The 20545-nt window shown below is 44.0% G+C and overlaps 2 protein-coding genes across 4 annotated transcripts in view; one reads left to right on the top strand and one right to left on the bottom strand.

Moving 5' to 3' along the window:
- The window catches only part of Kcnmb3 (potassium calcium-activated channel subfamily M regulatory beta subunit 3), an 82495-nt gene that overhangs the window by 13940 nt on the left and 48010 nt on the right, over nucleotides 1-20545 (top strand). The gene's annotated exons all lie outside the window — the stretch shown is intronic.
- Znf639 (zinc finger protein 639) lies at nucleotides 3973-14834 on the bottom strand. 2 transcript variants are annotated; one of them, XM_052732102.1, is made up of 7 exons: nucleotides 14700-14834; nucleotides 11825-12027; nucleotides 10941-11011; nucleotides 10011-10079; nucleotides 8074-8184; nucleotides 5538-5672; nucleotides 3973-5302 (listed from the first exon to the last, which is right to left on the bottom strand). In XM_052732102.1, the coding sequence occupies exons 4-7, from the start codon at nucleotides 10066-10068 to the stop codon at nucleotides 4149-4151; spliced, it is 1458 nt and encodes a 485-aa protein (XP_052588062.1). In that variant the 5' UTR covers nucleotides 10069-10079; nucleotides 10941-11011; nucleotides 11825-12027; nucleotides 14700-14834; the 3' UTR covers nucleotides 3973-4148. The 2 variants fall into 2 exon arrangements, with proteins under 2 accessions (XP_052588062.1, XP_052588061.1); XM_052732101.1 differs by lacking the exon at nucleotides 14700-14834 and adding an exon at nucleotides 14554-14678.

Here is a 20545-nt window from a genome sequence, read left to right as displayed (position 1 = left end):
GGACACAGGAAAACTTCTGACTACAGATCTCAATAAGTTTGAGGCCAGCCTGATCTACAGAGTGAGTTCCAGGATAGCTAAGATTGTTACACAGAGAAACCCTGTCTCAAAAAACCAAAAAATAAATTTTAAAACGTAGTCTTGATAGTTTGGGAAATACATAAAACTGCTTTTTTGTTTGTTTGTTTGTTTGTTGTTTTCTGTTTTGTCGAGACAGGGTTTCTCTGTGTAGCTTTACGCCTTTCCTGGAACTCACTCTGTAGCCCAGGCTGGCCTCGAACTCACAGAGATCCACCTGCCTCTGCCTTCCAAGTGCTGGGATTAAAGGATAAACTGCTTTTAGAAGGAAGTAAGACAAAATAAGCCAAGTAAAGTTAATGGAAACATGTTAGGAATTAAGTTAATGAAATTCTCTGGAAACCAGATTTCAAAGTTAGGAATAAGGGGTGGGGAGATGGCTGAGTGATTAAGCGTACTGGCTGTTCTTCCAGAGGACCTGGGTTCAATTCCCAGTACCTACATGGGTACTGGCAACTGTTTGTAACTCTGATCCTAGGAGGTCTGACAGCCTCTTTCAGCCTCCTCTGGCACTGCACACACATGGTTTGCATACATACATGAGGGCAAAACACCTGTACACATAAAAATTATTTAAAAAATGAAATTAGGCTAGGTGGTAGTGGCGCATACCTTTAATTCCAGCACTCAGGAAGCAGAGGCAGGTGCATCTCTGAGTTTGAGGCCAGCCTGGTGTTCATAGTGAGTTCTAGGACAGCCAGGGATACACAGAGAATGGAGAAACCCTATCTCAAAGGTGGGGGGGGGGGCGGATTAGGAAGTGTTATTTTCTCAAAGCTTCTATATTTTTCCTACAATACCTCAGAAACCATAATCTGAGAATGTCATAGATCCTTGAGAAGCTGAGAAATTGACTAATATGTGATGAAGTACATCTAGAGAAATCTAGAAGAGATTTCAAATGGCATAGCTGGCAAATTTATACGCAGGAAAGGCTTTTGAATAGTGCACAACCATTTTCAGTTTTGGAGTACTAGGAAATGCTTTGGAAGTGAGTAATAACTCACTTCAAGGTGACATTTAAAAACAAAGGTATTCAGTGCTGCTGTTCAGAGTTGCTGAGATGTAGTGTTCACAAACATCTCCATCAGAGATTGTTCTGACTAGAATGTGGTTAAGCTCCAAAAGTACAGAAGGTGGAGGGTTAGAGGAGGCCCCACCTCTCCTTCTGAAGAGCTATAAGCAGTTAATGGTTAATGAGGTTGGGAAAAGACATTTTCTCCTGTGTTGTCCCTAACCCTAACCTTGTGAACCTTAATTAATTACTCTCTGGATCACACAAAAAAAGACGAGTGGAGGACTAGCAATGAAGAGGAAAGAGCAGTGCAGTGAGAACACGTGTGGAAAAAAAATCAGAGGACAATGGGAATGCCTGCTTCTAAAGGGGAATCTAGTAGAAGTTTTTCTGTGTGTCCAGGAGTTAGGACATCAGTGGGCAAGTGTGTTAATGAGAGGACAGTTTGTAGGAGTTGGGCCTCTCCTACTACATGGGTCCTGGGGATCAAACTCAGTTTGTCAGCCTTACGAGCAGGTGTCTTCACCCACTGAGCCATCTTGCCAGTTCTGAAAATTTTTTTTTCCCTAGGTCTGTTTTTCCAGAGATTGGTTGACTACACCAGCAGTTTAAGGCCTATTAACTCGGTGGGATCTGGTCTCATCCCCTCATCAAAAAGTGCAAAACTGAATGGCATTAGCTTGTTTTCTTCAGTCTTTGATTGCTATCAATTAAAATAGTCTTCAAAATACTCAGGTCTGCTTTCTGAAAGCCAAATCCCTTGAACTAGATGTTTCCCAACAAGCATAAACAACAGAATTACCAAGAATCTAAGGAGTGAAGTTGTGAAAAACAGCTCAAGGACAAAGGTTCCCTGTGTGCAGTGGTGTAATAAAGATCTGCAGGCTGTAGTCCAAACTTGGATCCACTCCTGGGTGGGGTGATCGTGGCTTGTTGGCAGCTTGCTGTTGTTTTACAAGAAATGATTTAAACTGCTAAGACCCCAAGCTCTAGGAGATACTTAACTGGAAAGGCCTACCAGGAATGTTATAACCAGAAGTGAGTTTCTAAGAATGCAGGCATGCAAAATAGAAATAGATGCTGAATTCTGAGAATATTCATTGAGTTATCCATTCTCAAATAGTGCTGTTTTTGGTTGAGGCAGGATTTGATTTTATAGCTCAGGCTGGTCTTGAATGCTGTTCTTCTACCTTAGTTTCATGAGTGGTGAGGTCTCAATGTGGGCACTACCATACCCAACTATCCTGTCCATTTTTGTTTGGGCTAAGATTTCAGATGGTCTCTGTCCCACTTCCTGCCTGACACTCAGCCATGTAGGTAAGGATGACCCCAACTGCTGATCTTCTAACCTCTACCTCCCAAGTGTTTGAATTACAGAACTGCACACCATACCCACCAGGCAAAGGTTCCCATGGTTCTTGGTGTTGGGAAATAGCAGTTAATACATACATTGTTCTTTTTTACTGTAGTTTTACGCCTGGACCATGTCGTTATGTTAGCAAAAGACAATGATATTCATTCTGTTCTATTGATACTGCTATTTTAGGAGCTATTAATTGCATTATGTTCTAACTCAAATTCTGAAGTCCTTACTCCTGGTACCTCAGAATTGACTTCTTTGAAGACTTAAATTAAAAAACAAAAGTTTATGTGTATGTATGTGAATGCCACATGTGCAGGAGCCTGCAGACAGACACTGTCAGAAAGCACTAGATGCCTCAGAGCTGGAATTTCAGGCAGCTATAAACCACCTGAGATGGCTGCTGGAACCAAACTCAGGGCCTCTGGAAGAGCAACAAGTATTCTTAACTGAGTCATCCCTATAGCCCCAGAGATGGTATTTTATTTTTAAAGAAACTTGCTGTATCTGAAGACCTTGAGTTCCTGCTGTTTAAACTTGTATCTCCAGAGTACTTGGATTGCTGCTGTGTACCACCACAGATCTTTAGAGCACGTGGTAGGATTGACCATATGATTGGTGATCCAATAAGGACATGGAGATTTGGGACAGTCAAGTCAGGAGGACATTCTATGGCATAGACTGCCACTGACAAGCTGAGAAGCTACAGTTGGGTAGCTGCCAGTGGTTTCAGAACTGAGAACTGGTTAAATTTCTACTACTTAAGAGACCTGCTTCACAACTAGTACAGTAGCCACTAGAATGCAGACAGATTAATCAATATGTTACCACACCAGAAACCCTACATCCCCACATTCCTAACTCTATGGTAATACTTCAGTGGATCTTCTCAAAATTCAGATAGATTTTTGTCACAGGTTGGGGCAAGACTTCATAGGTATATAACTGAAGATGAAATGCTAAGAGCTCTGGTAATAGGTACTTAGATGAAGCTAAAGTGCCAGTTGGTTATGAAAGAGTGTAAGGTGGTTGTATGCTTACTGTCTCACACCTTCCCAGTTCTCCCCGTTTACATCCTTCAACTTAAGCAGAGGCTTTAAAAACATTCATTGGGTGTGGTGCTTTATGCCTGCCTTCCCAACAACACTTGAGAGGCCGAGGCAGGACTTGATAGTTTGAAACCAGCTTGGGCTACAGAGTGAAACCTTGTCCCAACCCAGTTACAGCTGTTATTAACTCCAGATCCAGGGGATCTGATGGCCTCCTCGGTCCTCCATGGGCACTGCACACACCTGGTGTGCTTACATAAAGGCGAAAGACCCCACATAAAACCATTACCACCACACATATGTCCTCTGTGGCCTACTTCTGGCAGTGCAATAGTTAAACACTTCACAGAAGGTCGTTTTCAGTTTTGAAAACTATGGTCAGTTTCTTTGGTACCTTTGTTTCCATTCATGAACTTGGAGCATAGGCAAGAAACTGGGTACTAGTCACCAAAAGTGACAACTACAGACTGTCATGCAATTGAAAACACCGCCATTAAGTATAATTATATACTGAAAAATGCAGTAATGCCAGAAAACAGTCAAAAAACTTGTCAAAGGCAGATTATACAGGCTGTGTTTCAGATCACCCACTTTAACATTTAAAAAGAATTTATTATTTTACATAAACATTACGTAAAGATAACAGTCAGGTAGTCTCGTGGACTGGAAGGTGACTGATTAATTCCCTTTCATTCCCAAACCTCATCAGGCAGTCACTGCATTTATGAGGCAAGTCAGCTGAATGCTTGAAATCAAGATGAATTTTAAGATCTTCAATTTGTCCTGTTGAATATTCACAATATTGGCATAAATAAATCCCTTCGGATATATGTGAATTTAGATGCTTGCAATATTCTAACATGCTGGAAAAGCCCTTCCCACAGTCATCACAAACATGAGGGAATATTTTAGTATGCTCGATGGCAACGTGTCTGTTCACATTTGTGTGAAGTCTGCTCCGGAATCCACAGACTTGACACACGAAGAAGTTTTTGCATTTGTCAAAGGTGATCTTGCTTAGAAGGCTGCACTGCCCATGCCCACCACCGCTGCACTTGTCACTCAGCTCGATCAGTCTTCGAGCATGCTCATTGACCACGTGGCTGTGCAGGTCCTCAGGGTCCCCTGTCTCGTGCTCACAGAACTGGCACAGGTACTGCTCATCGCGGCTGTGCTCCTGGAAGTGCAGGTAGAGCTCACTGCTCGAGGAGAACTGCACATCACACTGCTCACACCAGTACAGGTGGTCGCTGAAGTGGGTGTCTGCAATGTGCTGGCTGAGGTTCTCAAAGATCACTGTCTTATAGTCACAGTACTTACAGATGTAGGGGGGGTCTTCATGAAGTTTGGCATGTTCAATGAGAAGCATATTGGTAGAAAAGCTTTCCTTGCACACTCGACACACATTTGAGTCAGTGCGTTTGTGTTTCAGGATCATGTGCTGCTTTAGGTCAGAAAAATACTTACTGTTGAATTCACAGAGTTCACACTTGTACAGGCCACTGCTGTTGGCTCTCAGTAAAGGCCACTTCTGTTGGGCAGTCACATTCAAAGCTTGGCTCTTGTCAAGTATTTTGCAGAGTTTAGCTGGTGGTTCTTCATCAGTCTGGTCTTGGAGGCTCTCGGAGGAATTGTTCTCTGCCTCTATATCATAATCTTCAGAAATCGCATGAACTTCTACAGCAATTGGGACGTCCTCTGAGGTGTGAACCTCTATAGGGCTTTCCTCTTGAGTATGCTGATGCACTGACTCAGGTGAGTCACACTCTTCATCACAAACTTCAACATCAGCAGACTTTTCTGAAAGAGAGTAAGCCACTGTTGTAGCACTGCACTAAAGAGGCCATTAGGAAATCACCCCAGTGTAGTACTAGACACAGTACATCCCGTTAGAAACAGTCGTCCTCAGTATTGTAGCGCTGTACTAAACAAGCCCATGAGAAACCACTGTGTGAAAAGCAGTTACAGTACACATTGCTTTTACCTGATCTGTGCAAAATATGTTAAATTCTATTAGTTAATGAGTTCCCCTAACCTGTGGAAAAGACAGTGTGGTCTAGAATTCTAAGCACCGGACTGGGAACCAAGTAGTTCTGATTCCTATTTCTGGCCTTAGTTCCATCTGTAAATTTGGGCAAGTCATTTGATGTCTCAGGATCAGAATCATCATCTGTAAAAAGAATTTGGGAAAACATTTTATATCAAAGCATTAAGCATCACAAAATACTTTTAACATCAATAGGAACAACTTAGATTTAGCCATGAAAGGATTTAGCTGAAGTTTTCTCCAGTCTGGTCCTGCCCAGCCCCACGGACTCCACAGCGGCTTATAAAACAATCACTTAGAAGCTTATATTAATTAAAACTGCTTGGCCATTAGCTTAGGCTAACTACTGACTAGCTCTTACACTTAAACTCAGCCCACTTCTGTTAATCTATATGTTGCCACGTGTTCCATGTCTTTACCTGTGTGCCATTACATGCTGCTCCCTAGACAGCAGAATGGCATCTACTCACTCAGCCTTCCTTTCCCAGAATCCTCCTTGTCTGTTTATCCCACCTATACTTCCTGCCTGGCTACTGGCCAATCAGGTTTTTATTTATTAACCAATCAGAGCAACACATTCACAGCATATAGAGCAATATCCACAGCAAAAGGACATATTACCTATTGCAGAATCCTACAGACACTGAGAATATACAGAATAATTCACTGCCTTCCTTTATATGCCCTACTTAGACTAGAATACACTCTAAACTTCCTAAGGAATGAGACTGAATCATTATTCCTTTAGTCCAGCCTCGTTCCCTCCAAGTTAGCATGGGAAACTGACATAAGGGTCATCAGAGAAAACTAGACTGCAACATGTGTGTTTAAATAGACTTTGTTTTGTAAAAACAGTTTTAGACTTAGGGGGAAAGTCATGAAAATAGTATAAAGTGCTCCTAATATATCATAACGTTTCCCCACTATTAATTCATTACACTAGCATGGGGCATATTTTGCAATTAATAATTAACATATGACCGTGGATACTGACACATTATTACTAACTGTAGCCCATACTTCATTCAGACGTACTCTGTTTTTACCCAATGTCCTTTGCATCCCACATACATTTAGTCATATCTTTCTAGGTGCCTGGAAACTGACTGTCTCAAGGACTATTGGTCAGCCATTTTGTAGAATGCTCCACTAATGGAATTTATCTTTTTTTTGTCATGATTAGATTGGAATTAGGAGATCCTGTAGGGTAGACCCCACCGCCATCACTTCCAGAGTACACACTAACTGCTGAGCTAACCCTCTTGTCCTGGCTAATGTAGCATTTGGTTTCTGTACTGTGAAGCTGTTCTTGTCCCTTCCATACTCTACTCTCTGAAAGTCACTGTACAGCAAGTCCCAAGACAGCCATGGCTACAAAGGGAAACCTGTCTTAAGAAAAGGGGGTGGGGGTGGTGAGGAATTATTTTATGCAGGACACTTTTTCTTCTACCCCTATTTATGCACAATCGTTTCTAGCAGTATAGAGTCGTGTTTCTCAGATGATTTCAGCTCTGGCTATTGGAAGCTTTCCTTTTATCTCCAATGCTGAGGTGGAAGCCAAGGGCTCATGTGTTCTAGACAAGCACTCTGTCATCTGAGCTCCCCCTAGTCCCTCAAGAGCACCTTCAGCTCACCCATACTGTGTGTGTAGTTTTGTTTTTTAATACTTCCTATTTTCCAGCACTTCAAGATGCTCCAAACTCATCTTGTCTATTTCCTCCCCATATCTAGAACCAGTCATGTGTACAGAGGCCTTAATTCCTTGGTATTATAAACCAAGATCTGGACATAAAATGTGTACATTGCTACTAGGTACTTCTTTAGGCCTCACAACTGCCTAAAACAGTCCTGTTAACTCTCACAGATCCAGATGCACATCTGTGAGCACTTCTGTGTGAGCATGCGAGTCTGTACTGAGCCAGGTATAGGCTCACACTGATAACGGAGTCGCAGACAGGGAGCAGCAATGGGTGTAGAGAAAGCAGAGAGTGTATGTTCTTACCATTTACCAATGCTCTAGAAAAGAGGAGGCAACAGAAAACTTAAGACTGAAAATACCAAACAGCCGCCCCTGATCCTTCCCTTCTATCAGCACTCCAGACCAAGAGAAGTGGGCAAAATTATTCCTAACACTTGACTACCAACACTCCAACTCTAGGTCACTCCTGCTTTGTATCAACCCTTAGCCAAATAAAAGGACGTAAGAGTTTGCTTAAAAATAAAAACCACTTATTTGATTTTAAAAAAACAAACAAACAAAAACACCCTTTTTTCCCTGACATTACAACAATTAAAATGTTTGCCTGCCTTGGAACTATAAACCCACATTTCAAACTACCTTTTCCAATAATTACTAAGGAAAAACATGCAAAGGCAGCTTTGTTTCTTTTTGCTTTGCTTTTTTTTTGTAGTACTACAGAGGAGTCAGTTCTTACACATAGTGGGCAGACACTCACCCACAGAGGAATCCCTAGGTCCTGAAAAAGGGACTTAGACCAAGTATTCTGGAAAATAGGGGCCTTACCTTTGTTGTCAAAGTATTTTAAGTCTGGCTGTCTCATGGAGCAGACACTGTAACAATGATCAGAAAAGATTCCACTGACTCCATCTGTGATTCTGCTTATTCCAGAAGAATCTAAATATAAAACAAAATGAAGACAATTCCCAGCATAATACACAGATGCATGAGCTTGTTTACATATTTTTGTCTACTCCTCCACCCAATGTTAAAGATTGAACCCAGTGCCTTGCACATACCAGACAAACCCTCTACACTGACCTATATCACTAGCCCATATTTTCATGATTCTAATGAGTTTCAGCATGAAAGTGTAGCATGTTCCTCAGTGTTACTTAGATCAGACCCTGACATTGCTTTAAAGGAGCCGTCGATTAAACTGTAGTGACTCTCAAGAAGCCGAGTGGCTGCTGCACCCCAGTGGTGTCAGCACTGCACGGCTAAGGGATCAGCAAGGCTCTAAAATGAATTTAAATAAGATAAACTAAAACCTTCAGAAACGGGCTGGGGAGAGGGCTCAGATACTCTGTTGCAGAGGAGCTAGGTTCAGTTTACAGCACCCACACAGTGGCTCACAACTGTCTGTAATTCAGTTCCAGGGGATCTGACACCTTCTGGCCTCCACATACATACATGTAGGCAAAACAGTCATACACATAAAAATAAATATACCCTTAAAAACATACAAGGAAATATTTGCCTTATAGTTTGAATCTCACAAAATACATGTATGTAATAAATGCTGTGTTAATGATTAAAACAGTGAATTAACTACCATGAACTACTAAGAAGTCATGCCACATAGTGCCAAGAAAGTATACTACATGAAGAGAAATAGTCCTAGGAGTGGAGAGGGCTTCTGAATACCAGCCATTCCAAATGCTGCCTGGGAAGCACCAATACACAATAGACTGAGCACTTTCTTCACAAGGGTCATGTGCAAGGAGCAAGCTAATGGGTATGCCTGAAAGAGCCTCAAGTATGTGTGCTAGAGATGGACACAGAGACACAAATCTCCTTTTTTCTTCCTTTTTTTTTTTTTAAGACAGGATTTCTCTGTATAAGTAACCTTGGCTGTCCTAGAAGTCTGTAGACCAGGCTAGCCTTGAACTCACAGAGATACACCTGGAGTGTTAGGATTAAAGGCATGTACTACCATCAGCCTCCCCCTCCCACCTTTTTTTGAGAACGGATCTCATGTAGCCTAAGATGGCCTCACTCTGGATCTTTCCTGCCTCCGCCTATCAAGTGATGGGATTAGAGGTGAACCCAGGGCTTCATGTATGCAAGGCAAGCATTCTAAACACTGAGATACACCCCCAGCCCAGACCTCTTCTTCTGTTAACAGAGCAGAGCCAACCTCTATAACAATCAAGGTAAAACTGGGGAGGTACAGTGATAAAGAGCACTTGTTGCTCTTGCAGAGGACTTGGGTTCAGTTCCAGCACCTACATGATGGTTCACAACCATCTGTAATTATAGTTTCAGGGGATCCAACACCCTCTTCTGACTTCCTTAGGCACCAGGCATGCACATGGTGCCACATACACACACAGATAAACACTCAGACACGTAAAATAAAGGTCACGGTTCCAAAAATAGTGCTTAAGAAAAAGCTTTATTTCTCAATGCAAATGCATCCTGTGGAAGTTACTGTTGCACCTTGAGCACGTTTGTGACTCTGACAGGCAGAGTCCAATTATGCTGCATGAGAAGTAAGCTTGGACATCTAATAGGTCCTAGCTGAGTAAGATGTACAGTTGTAAAGCATCCCTGTAGCATTCCATCTAGCAGACAAAGTATATGCAGAGGATTTAGTCAATGTTCTCAGATCAGAAAATGGTCCAGATATTGTCTTATCATTTATGCAAAAATAGATGGGAATAACAACTACATGGAAATTAATCCATTACTCTTTGAAAATAATTCAATTATACACTAACCTGAATAACGAGAAGGATGTAAAGTCTTCCTTTTTCTTTTTTTAGGATATTCATTCATATCTTTTCCGTCTAAAAAATGAAAAAGATTTAACAGACATGGTACAATAACTGATATTATTGTATAAATTCTTTTGAGCCAAAGAATTTATTGGCAATAAGAAATCTGGAGGGTGGAGAGATGGCTCAGTAGTTTTCTAAGAAGACTGGCTACTCTTCCAGAGGACCTGGGTTCAATTCCCAGCACCCATGTGGCAGCTCACTACTATCTGTAATTTGAGTCCCAGGGCACCAAATATGCATGTGGTGCAAGACATCCATACACATAAAGTACTTTATAAAGAAATCTGTGTGGAACATGAAAATAGGCGTCACAAGAACAACACTGCACAGTGCCTCTATTGCAAACATTGTAGAACGCCTACCAGACAAGCCTAGACTACGAGACCCTGTCCATAAAACAAAGCAGCACACACCTTTTAGTCCCAGCACTTGGGAGGCTGAGACAGGCAGAGTTTGAGGCTAGCCTGGTCTACATAAAGAGTTCCAGGCTAGCCATGGTTACAAAGTGAGACCCCTGTCAAAATACACACACACACACACACACACACACACACACACACACACACACACACACGCACGCACCATTATGCCCATGGGCATACAACATTTCTACAGATTTCAAGTTAAACATGGATATTTTTCCTTAAAAAATATAGTTGTGAGTCTATTAACATAATGGCTTCCAGAAAAAAAAAGTGTTGTACAGAATCTTGGATTATAAGTAAATTTTTAAGAAAGAAAAATCTTAATAATGATTATGAGGTCACATTTAACATTCTCCTGAGAATAAAAGTATGGCGACCACCAAACAACTAAACTCCCATGAACCATTAGAAAATCTACTAATTAGTTCGGCTGTGTTCCACTTACTTGGTATAATTCTCAATACTGCAGTGAGGAAAATGAATTACAGGCAAATTTCCACTGATGGCAAAAAATGTCTACGAATAAAAGAGACCAGCAGTCATGTAAGCAAGAGCACCACTGAATGAGTGTAGCCTATGGGTAAAATGCTTTCACATCTTAAATTAGCCACAGAAAAATGAACTCAGACATGTTCTTTATGCTTTCTAACAATTATATCTACTGATAAATATCCAATTATATGTAAAATTTTTATATTTCTTAAAAAAAATTTACCTTTGTTCATAGCCATAGCTATATCTTGATGATAAAATTATAAGTCTGCATTAATTTTATTCAGTCATTAGAAAAATCACAAATGGCTGGTTGTGGTGGTGTACACCTTTAATATCAACACTCAGAGGCAGAGGTAGGCAGATCTCTCTGAGTTCGAGGCCAGCCTAGTCTACAGAATGAGTTCCAGGACAGCCAGGGATGTTACACACAGAAACCCTGTCTAGAAAAAAACAAAAACTAACAAAAAACTTAAACTCCTTCTCCCATCTCAGCTTAACATCTGTCCACTCATGCAAAGAGCAGGGAGGGAGCATCCTGCATACTGCTTTTCTCTCCCCCACCTCTTCCCTTTGAGCTTCTTGAGACAGAGTCTGTGTAGTCCGGGGTAGCCTGGAACCCCATGGTGGGCCTGTCCTAGCCTCCTAAGTCCTGGGGTTACAGGACCAATCTTGTTGCCTGTGGAAACCTCCCTGAGGGGCACACACTACTTCTGGGTCTGTCACATGATCACACAATAAGGTGACAGTTCCCATTTACTAAGCACATTCTTCTCACTTAGGTCATCCTCCCAACAATCCCATGAGGAACACAAAAGGGCTCCCTCTCAAACTCACCTCATTTTAGGCAGTGAAGAAACCAATTCCGGGAAAGTCCATTATGACATAGAGGCCCGAAGATGGAACACTTGTCTCTGGACTGCTGGCATCAGGTAACCAGCTCTGTGTGTGGGACCCTCACTGCTCCACGCTGCCACCAGCAAGTTCACTGCTTTCACCTTCTTAGCCACGAGTAGGAAGGGGAGGTGATATCTGAAAACCTGACAGACACTCTTATAGAAACATTAGGCACAAACACAAACTGCTTCACCCAACACTGTCAACAACATTCTCTGGTTTGGGGAGACAGGGTTTCTTGTAGCTCATAACCTAATATATATTCTGATCAGAGAGAACAATGAAAATATGTCAAGAAGGTATTTCAGGTTGTTCAGAACAAAAACAAAAAGAAAAACCAAGCACGGAATTAAAATTATTTAAAATAGCAAGTTGCATTTGGCCTGTCAAGTGAGAGAAGTAGGATGGGTGAGAGTCTGACTTCTCCTTAGAACACCACCAAAGGCTTATGAAGACCACTCACAACCAAAGCTGCTAATCAACCTTCGCATGAGCAAATAGCACACATGGGCTTTCTGTATGCACACGCGCCTTCATGAAGACATTTGGAGTGTACGCATGCAAAAATGCCACAGCAAAGGAATGGTGTGTCCAGATGATTGACCTCAGGTCATCAGGCTTGGCAGCAGGTGCCTTTACTCACTGAGCCATCTTGCCAGCTCCAGAAATTTGGCTTCTTAATCAAATACTGTAAATCTGATGAACTTGTGCTCACTAGTTCTATCAGAAAGATTGTGAATCACCTAAAACTTACCCCTGCCCCCAATTATACACACACGTCACTGTAGAAAATCAGGACATTTAAAATTAAACCACCTAAAATCTATTCACTCAGAAAAAAAAGTTAAATCTTGAATCTTGGTGATGTATTCACAGTTTATAATGTATTGCTTAAAAAAAACAAACCAACCAACCAACCAGGTGGTGGTGGTGGCAGCACATCTTTCACCCCAGCAGAGGCAGGCAGATCTCTGTGAGGCCAGCCTGGTCTAGAGTGAGTTCCAGGACAGCCAGGACTACACAAAGAACCTTGTCTGGGGGTGGGTTTGGTGGGGAAGAACCACCCAAAAAACAAACAAAAACCCTCTACTTTGCTGAGTATGGTGGTCCATGCCTTTATTCCTAGCCCTCAGGAGGCAGAGACAGGAGGATAGCTTTGAGTTATTGACCCAGTGAGTTCTGGGCCAGTCAGAAGTATATAGTATGTCAAAAAAGAATGAACAGATGGGATGTGGTTATGTGTTAATTCTAAATTTATCTGTATTTGGTGGTAAGTGTTTTTGTTTTTTTGTTTGTTGCAACTCAGAGGTCTGCCTCTGCCTCCACCAGAGTGCAAGGATCAAAGGTATGCACCACCACTCCTGGCTGTCTTCATTTTTGAGAAAACATGAAAGAAAAATTCCCACTTTTAAAAACCCCAACCCCATTCTCAGGCCAAGGGCAGTCTGGCTGGCAGCCTTCACATATATCCCTAAAAAATTGGGAGCACAATATATGAAATATTATTTTAAAAATCATCCTCCATAACTGAGCGATGGTGGCACACATCTTTAACCCCAGCACTCAAGAGGCAAAGGCAGGTGGATCTCTATGAGTTCAAGGCTAGTCTGGTCTACAGAGCAAGTCCCAGGGCAGCTAGGACTACATAGAGAAACTCTGTCTCGAAAAACTAAAAACTAACTAACTAAATAAAAACATCTTCTATGTCATCAGCAGAGCTCAGGGGCTCACAGCTGACATCTCAGCCCTCAGGAAGCTGAGGCAAGACTACATAGAAAGACTGTCTCCTAAAAATGAAATAAACGGGTAACACACACGTAGGCATCTTGGCACCTGGCGTCTTTAAAACACTTGTGCTTCCCAAAGAGACAAACCTTTTCAAAGTCTTTTCATACCACTTGAGATGCTCTATATAATACAAAGATGCATTTTAAAATAGATTGTTTCCGTGTATGTGTGTGTGTGTGTGTGTGTGTGGTCCAAGAGAGGGTGTCGGATCTCCTGGAGATGGGAGTTACAGCCAATCATGAGCCTATTCCAACTCAGTGTTCTCTCCAGCTCCCAACACTAAATTTTTTGACACAGACTCGGTGCGTTTTTAAGACGTTTAAACACTTTATTTGTCACCACCATAAAAATAAGTATTTTCAGGGCCGTCGTGATGGCTCAGAAGGCGCTTACCAGCAAACCTGACCTGAGTGTGAATCCCGGAACCCACATGGTGGAAGAACAGACTTCTTGAAAGCTGTCCTCTGACCTCTACACTTGCGCCGTGCAACACGTGCGCATGCATGCACACAATAAACACACATAATCTCAAAAATAAAAGGAGAATTTTCACATTCTATTGGAAGCCCGGCGTAGTGGCTCACGCCTCTAAGCCCAGCCTGGGCTACACAAGACCCTGTCACAAATAACAGGAATCGAAGCGGGTTTCGGAGAGCGCTGGTCCCATTTGGCCTCTCCTGAGACCCGCCATCCGTGAGGACGCAGGGCCGGGTCCCCGCTGGCTTCCAGCGTCCCCCGGGAGCGGCCTCCCGCAGGCCGGCATGGGCTCCCCCGCCGCAGAGTCCCCCCAGAGCCACGGCCGAGAGCGCACCCGGCCGGCCAGGCCCCGCTCGCCCCGCGGCCCTCGCTCGGCGCGCAGGCCCCGGGAGGCCGGCCCTCACCTCACGCAGCAGCGCAGCTCCGCCGAGGCCCTCCCGGACGATGGTACGGAGGGGGCTGCCGGGCCGCCGCCCGCGCCCTCCCTCGCCACCCCCGCCACCCGCGCCCTCCTTGCCCTGCCCTGCCCGCCAGGCCCGGCCGCACTCACCCGCTCGCCCGGCGCATGCGCCGCTGCAGGCCTCGAGGGCGACGGTGGGGGAGAAAAAAAAAAACCAAACCCCAGGTTGAGGGCGTGGCCTGAGAGCGAAGAGGGCGTGGTCTCGAGCTATGGGCGGGGCCTGACAACAGGCCGCGGGCTGGGAGAGGCTAGCGGCCCTGCGAGGCCCAGCGCCCCCTGCCGGCGCCTCCCCACCGTGCGGTCTCCCCCGACCCCGAACTCAGCATTTTCTTAACAGCGGGGTTCTGGAGGCCGCTGTGATCGATAGGCCGGGTCTTCGTGTGATCATTAGCGTTTCACCTTGAAGTATCTCGCAGCCTGACGTCACACACCGCATGGTGGTTGCTTTCAAGCCCCAACAAAGAACATCCGGGCTAGATAAATCCAGGTCCCCGCAAAACGCGACGCGACTGGAGCAGTGTCCTCAGGCCACACCCTGGATTCCAAAGGTCTTAGGGATTGGAGGTGGGGTTAGAGAGGCTGAAGCAATGGCTCAGCGGCTAACCGAAAGGGTGTAAGAGAGTCTCTTCCAGAGAAAGCACCCACATGGCAGCTCACAACCGCCTGTCCTGTAACTCCAACTGCAGGGCATCTGATGCCTCCGCAGGCACACACCACACACACACACACACACACACACACACACACACACACACACACACACACACAAATGTAAATAGTGAGCTGAGGCTATCACAACGAATTGGATTCCGTCATTGAAATACTTTTCAGACCTTGACAGTCAATGAGCAGATGGAGAAGCATTAAATTAAACGAACATAAATAATTGTGAACATACTTTTCGAATTATCCCTTGGGCTGGAGGTTACCTCAGTAGTGGTCTGTGCTTGGCAGGGTGAGGACTGAGGTTTAAGCCCTCGGCATTATGAATACCAATCCAGAGTGTGGCTGTGTGTTTCCCGCGCTCCCTCTCTCAGTGTTAAAAATGGATTCCAGTGACAGGAGAGATGGCTCAGCTGTTAAGGAAATTGGCTGCTCGACTAGGAGGCCCAGGTTTAATTTCCAGCACCCACAGTGAGGCTCACAATCGCCTCTCATCTCCAGGGGCACCACGAACACGCGTGATGCTCAGTCATACTTCCAGGCCAAACACTCACACACATAAAAATAAAATATGTAAAAACAACAGCAACCCCCCCCCCCACACACACACCTTCTGTTTGTTTTTCGAGACAGTTAATCTGTGTAACAGCTCTGGCTGTCCTGCAACTCACTTGGTAGGTCAGGCTAGCCTCGAACTCTTAAATCTGCCTCTGCCTCCCAAGTGCTGAGATTAAACACGCTCCACAACGTCTGGTTTATATAATCGCAGGCCTCCACCACTGAGCTGCCCCCCCAACTCTACTCTGGGTGCGAGTTAAAGGTGTCAGTACAATTACAATACAACAAGCTGTGGGTGATACTCGGGTTTGTAATTTAAGCACCCAGGGTTTAACCAATTGTAAGCGAATGGCTAAATCGAGTCGGGGTACCCTATTCCCAAAGTCACCTGCAAAGTCCCAGCTGCGGTTCGTGTCTTGCCCCCACTCATGCGCTGTGTTCTTTCTGCCAATCACCTGCTACTCAGGCAGTCTTCACCGACTTCCCTACCCCGAGCTGTGCGGTATTGAAGAGACAGTGCTTGTTTGTGAGGTTCATTTTAGTGACCTATAGGCATTTTGGGATCTATAGGCGTGCTCGGCTTAGACAAATGAATATTCACAAACGTTGGTGTGACCCGAATAAAGTAAGAAAGGATTTGCAGACACTCTTTACTCCTAGTGTACTTAGCACCTGGCACAGAATAGGGAATCGATGAATGCTCAATACAAGACTGTTGAATTCATAAAGATGCTGCCGCGGGTACTGGATTCTCAGAGTGAATCAGATTCTCCAGTGGAGGTCACAAGGGGGCGCCATGCAATCACCGTCGGTTGTAACTATCTAGTTTCTCCTTCTTGCCCTTGCCTTGTCTGTCTGCTAAGAAGCTGTTTTATTCCAAAGCATTGTGCAGTCAAAAGTAAACACACATCCTTTTGTCTGCATCACTGAAAATCAAAACAAACAAACAAGAAAAGCTTGCTGGGTGAGCCACGTAGTCTTCTATGTCACAGTATTTGGATGCCATGCATCAGCGTCAGAGATGATGAGCTGGAGTCTTTCTTGGTCCTTTTTCAGGGCTCCTTTTTCTCCTCCGCCTGAGTGGCAGCTGGGTAAACTCTTCAAAGTCTTAGGATAACATTTTTACAGGAGTATTTAACCACCGTCCTCCCAACGTTTTGCTATACATGTATCATAGCTTAAATTTTTCCTGATTACACAGATGTTATACAGTAGATAATAGAACAGTACAAAAGAATGAAAAATTAATAAATCCCATGTCCCTGAACTGATCCTTTGATCCGTGTCTTCCCATGACTTTTAAACCTTCATGCACATATACATTCTCAAAATCAGATTATCATGTTAAATGGCAGCCTTTTTCAGTTAATATAATACGAACATTCTTTGTGCTATTAAAATGCTAGTGGCACCTTACAATTACTGTAAATGACTATATAAGTTAAATCGTTATATTTAAGTTGTTTGCACCTTTTCAAATACCTTGCCAAACCAGGCATTGTGGCAAATGACTGTAATCCCACTTGGAAAGTGGCGGCAGAAGGATCAAATGTTCAAGGCCAGGCTCAGCTATGTACCAAGTTGGAGGCCAGCCTAGGTGACAAGCCCCTCATGTTCCCAGCTGTGTTCCGTGAACATGCATTTGGATTCATTAGTGAGCCTCCTGCTTAGCGTTTTAAGGAAACTGCAGTAGCCACTGTAGAGGGGGTCAATACAAGGATATCTTTTAAGTTTTTTTCTTTCTTTCTTACTTTTTTTTTTATGACAGGCTTGAAAGGCCACCAGGGAAATCTTTTCAGTTCTCTGTGGGCCGTAATTGTTTGAAGTATTTCCATATTCTGAGTTTTGAAGTCCTAGCACCATTACACACTGAATGGTAAGCCCAAGACCTGGAAGACCCATCTTACCATGAGGGCTAATGTTATGTGTTAAGTTTAAACTACTGTGCTTAAGAGATCTGTAAAACAAAAATGCCTCTAATCTGTAAGCTCCACTTGCCCAAAGACAGTTAACTTCCTGGAATGCTGGGGGCTGTTGTTCATGTAAGATAACAAGCCACATGTTTTTACTTCTGTAAATAAGCTTGGTTGCCCCATCTGCACAGAATGTGCCTGATTACATGTAGGCAGGAAGTATGTAGGCAGGAAGTACGTCAGGATGTATGCTTGCCACTGATTGGATGAAGGTGGGAAGTATGTAGCCTTTATAAGCCACTATCCAGTGTAACTCAGGGATATACTCTGGGAATCCCAGGTATGGATTTGGCCAGTGTCTGTCATTCTGACCAATATTTACTAAAGCTTGCTTCAAATTTGACTCAAAAACTATGGTATTGGTCTTATTTATGAAGGTGGGATTAACACTTGCCTGTTGTGAACGTTGACTAGCCAAACTGAGAAGCAGAGCTTCCCCTCACCAGAGACTAATCATGGAAAGATTGCTCATTGCAATTTCTGAAACTTGTACTTGTGGTGGCAGGGCAGGACTCCATGCATCTTTCCCATAATCCCCTCCTTCTCCTTCCTCTCCTCCTCTTCCTCAGTCCCTTTCCCGTTCCTCTTCTCTCCCCTCTTACTTTCTGTCTCTCCCCCTCTTCTTATTTTCTCCCAGGCTGTCCTGAGACTCACTAAATAGCCCTCCTCTTCTAGGAACCTTGGCTCTGGTAAAACCAGACCCTTAACTTAAACACAGAAAAGAATTTCAGGACTAGTCAGGATGAAGTTGGGACTGTTAACGTTGTTTTAATATGTATTTTAAGCATGTGGGTTAAGGGGAAGAGAATCTTGGATTTGCCCGAGAGCATGAGCACCTGCTTTTCAAAGAGTGACAGTTATTGTCTTCACGAAAATCAGATATGGAGTCGTGCCGGGGCCTGAGTCTGTCATCTTCAAAGGGTTGGTAAGTGAGTTGACAGGGCGGTTTCTGCAGAGAACCTGACAGGATTCCATGCCATGAGTTAACACTCCAGATCACAGAGGTAGAAGGCAGAGTACATCTTTAGGATAAAGAGTCCAGTTTGAAAATTCCAGGAAAGACTGGGAGAAAGGCCCCACCCAAGGTCTCATACATTCAGGCCTCAATCCTGCCTCATTGACTTTTTAACACAAAATCTCTATATGAAAGGAGTGTGTCAGCCATCTTCACAGCAAATGTTTATTGTGCTGGATTTCCCTCCCCCCAACCTAATATTTTTATTAATTATTTGGGAATTTCATGCAATGCACCCCATCACACTCAAAACCCATTCCTCCCAGGTTACCTTCCCACCCTTGTACCTCACACACACAAAAAAAAGAAAGAAAGAAAGAAAGAAAGAAAGAAAGAAAGAAAGAAAGAAAGAAAGAAAGACAGAAAGAAAGAAAGAAAGAAAGAGAGAAAGAAAGGAAGGAAGAAAGAAAGAAAAAAAGGAAGAAAGAAAAGAAGAAACCTACCAAGTTCAACCTGTGTTGCCCATACACTCACTGGAGCATGGTCAAACTCCCAGTGGCCATCCTCTTAAAGAAAACTGAGTCCTTCCCTTCCCTCCCTGCACCAGAAGTCATCAACTGTGAAGAATTGCAATTCAGGATCCCTATCACAGTTTTTGTTAAAGAGTTTTATTTATTATGTATACAGCATTCTGTCTGCATGTACACCTGCAGGCCAGAAGAGGGCATCAGATCTGATGGTTGTGAGCCACTATGTGGTTGCTGGGAATTACTCTGGACCTCTAGAATAGCCCATCACAATTTTTAACAGTTCTCTTCAATGGCTTCCTTCTAGACTGTTTCTTTTGGGTGGTGGGTGCAGTTGGGAGGGGAGAGGTTGTCACAGAAGACACTGAATATCGTCTCTCCTTCTTAACTGTGAGTCTGCAGTCATCATTACCACTGCAAAAGAAGCTTCTTTGCCCTTTACAGTCAGCAGTGGTACAGATTACAGACTTCCACATCATTTCTGGTGGCAGTACAGACCACAGCTGGACCACAAACACCATCATGGCCCCCAGAGGCAACACTGACCACAGACACCAACATGACTTCAGCAGCAGCATGGACCACAGACCTCTTCATGGTCTCCAGCAGCAGACTATGGACATCCCAGATAGCCTCCCAGCAATAACACAGGCCACAGTCATTGACATGGCCTCCTGCTGCAGCACAGACCATGGACATGCACATGGCCTCCAGCAGTAACACAGGCCACAGACATTGACATGGCCTCCTGCTGCAGCACAGACCATGGACATGCACATGGCCTCCAGCAGTAACACAGGCCACAGACATTGACATGGCCTCCTGCTGCAGCACAGACCATGGACATCCACATGGACCTCAGGCATCAATAGGCCTAAGGCAGCAGCATGGAGCACCAACACCAGAACGTTTCCCAGTTGTAGCATGGCTTCCATGGGACAACATAGACCTTGGAGGTCTTTCAAGTTGTCCCAGTCTTGAAAATGAACCATTCTCCATCCCCAACATCCTGTCATTGCTCAGAGCCAGGTCAGTCTTGCAGCTGAGCATCATGTTCCAGGATAGAGCTTATACAAGCTCCAGGCTGCTGCACACCACCCTGCCAGCCCTACTTGGCAACAACCTGCTCTCCTCTCCACTGCAGCCTTCTCCCACATCTGTCATCTGTAGGCATTTCTAGTTCCACCTCATTCCACCGAGAAGGGGCCACTCCATTCCTCCATTTTCCCCACCTCTCCATCACATATTTGTTCGTGGAAG

Source organism: Peromyscus californicus, unplaced genomic scaffold (assembly GCF_007827085.1).
Source record: "Peromyscus californicus insignis strain IS unplaced genomic scaffold, ASM782708v3 Scaffold_9__1_contigs__length_137607984, whole genome shotgun sequence".
In the NCBI taxonomy this organism is placed as follows: Eukaryota; Metazoa; Chordata; class Mammalia; order Rodentia; family Cricetidae; genus Peromyscus; species Peromyscus californicus.
Note: the sequence above shows the minus strand (reverse complement) of the source record. Positions and strands in the feature narration are given on the sequence as shown.

Excerpts from the sequence above, each read along its gene's own strand:
- Znf639 (XM_052732102.1), bottom strand. The coding sequence starts at position 10,068 with ATGAATGAATATCCTAAAAAAAGAAAAAGGAAGACTTTACATCCTTCT. Across the intron at positions 8,185-10,010 it reads ACATCCTTCTCGTTATTCAG|ATTCTTCTGGAATAAGCAGA; the intron begins GTTAGTGTATAA and ends TTTTATATTTAG. Across the intron at positions 5,303-5,537 it reads CCACACTGTCTTTTCCACAG|AAAAGTCTGCTGATGTTGAA; the intron begins GTTAGGGGAACT and ends ACTCTCTTTCAG.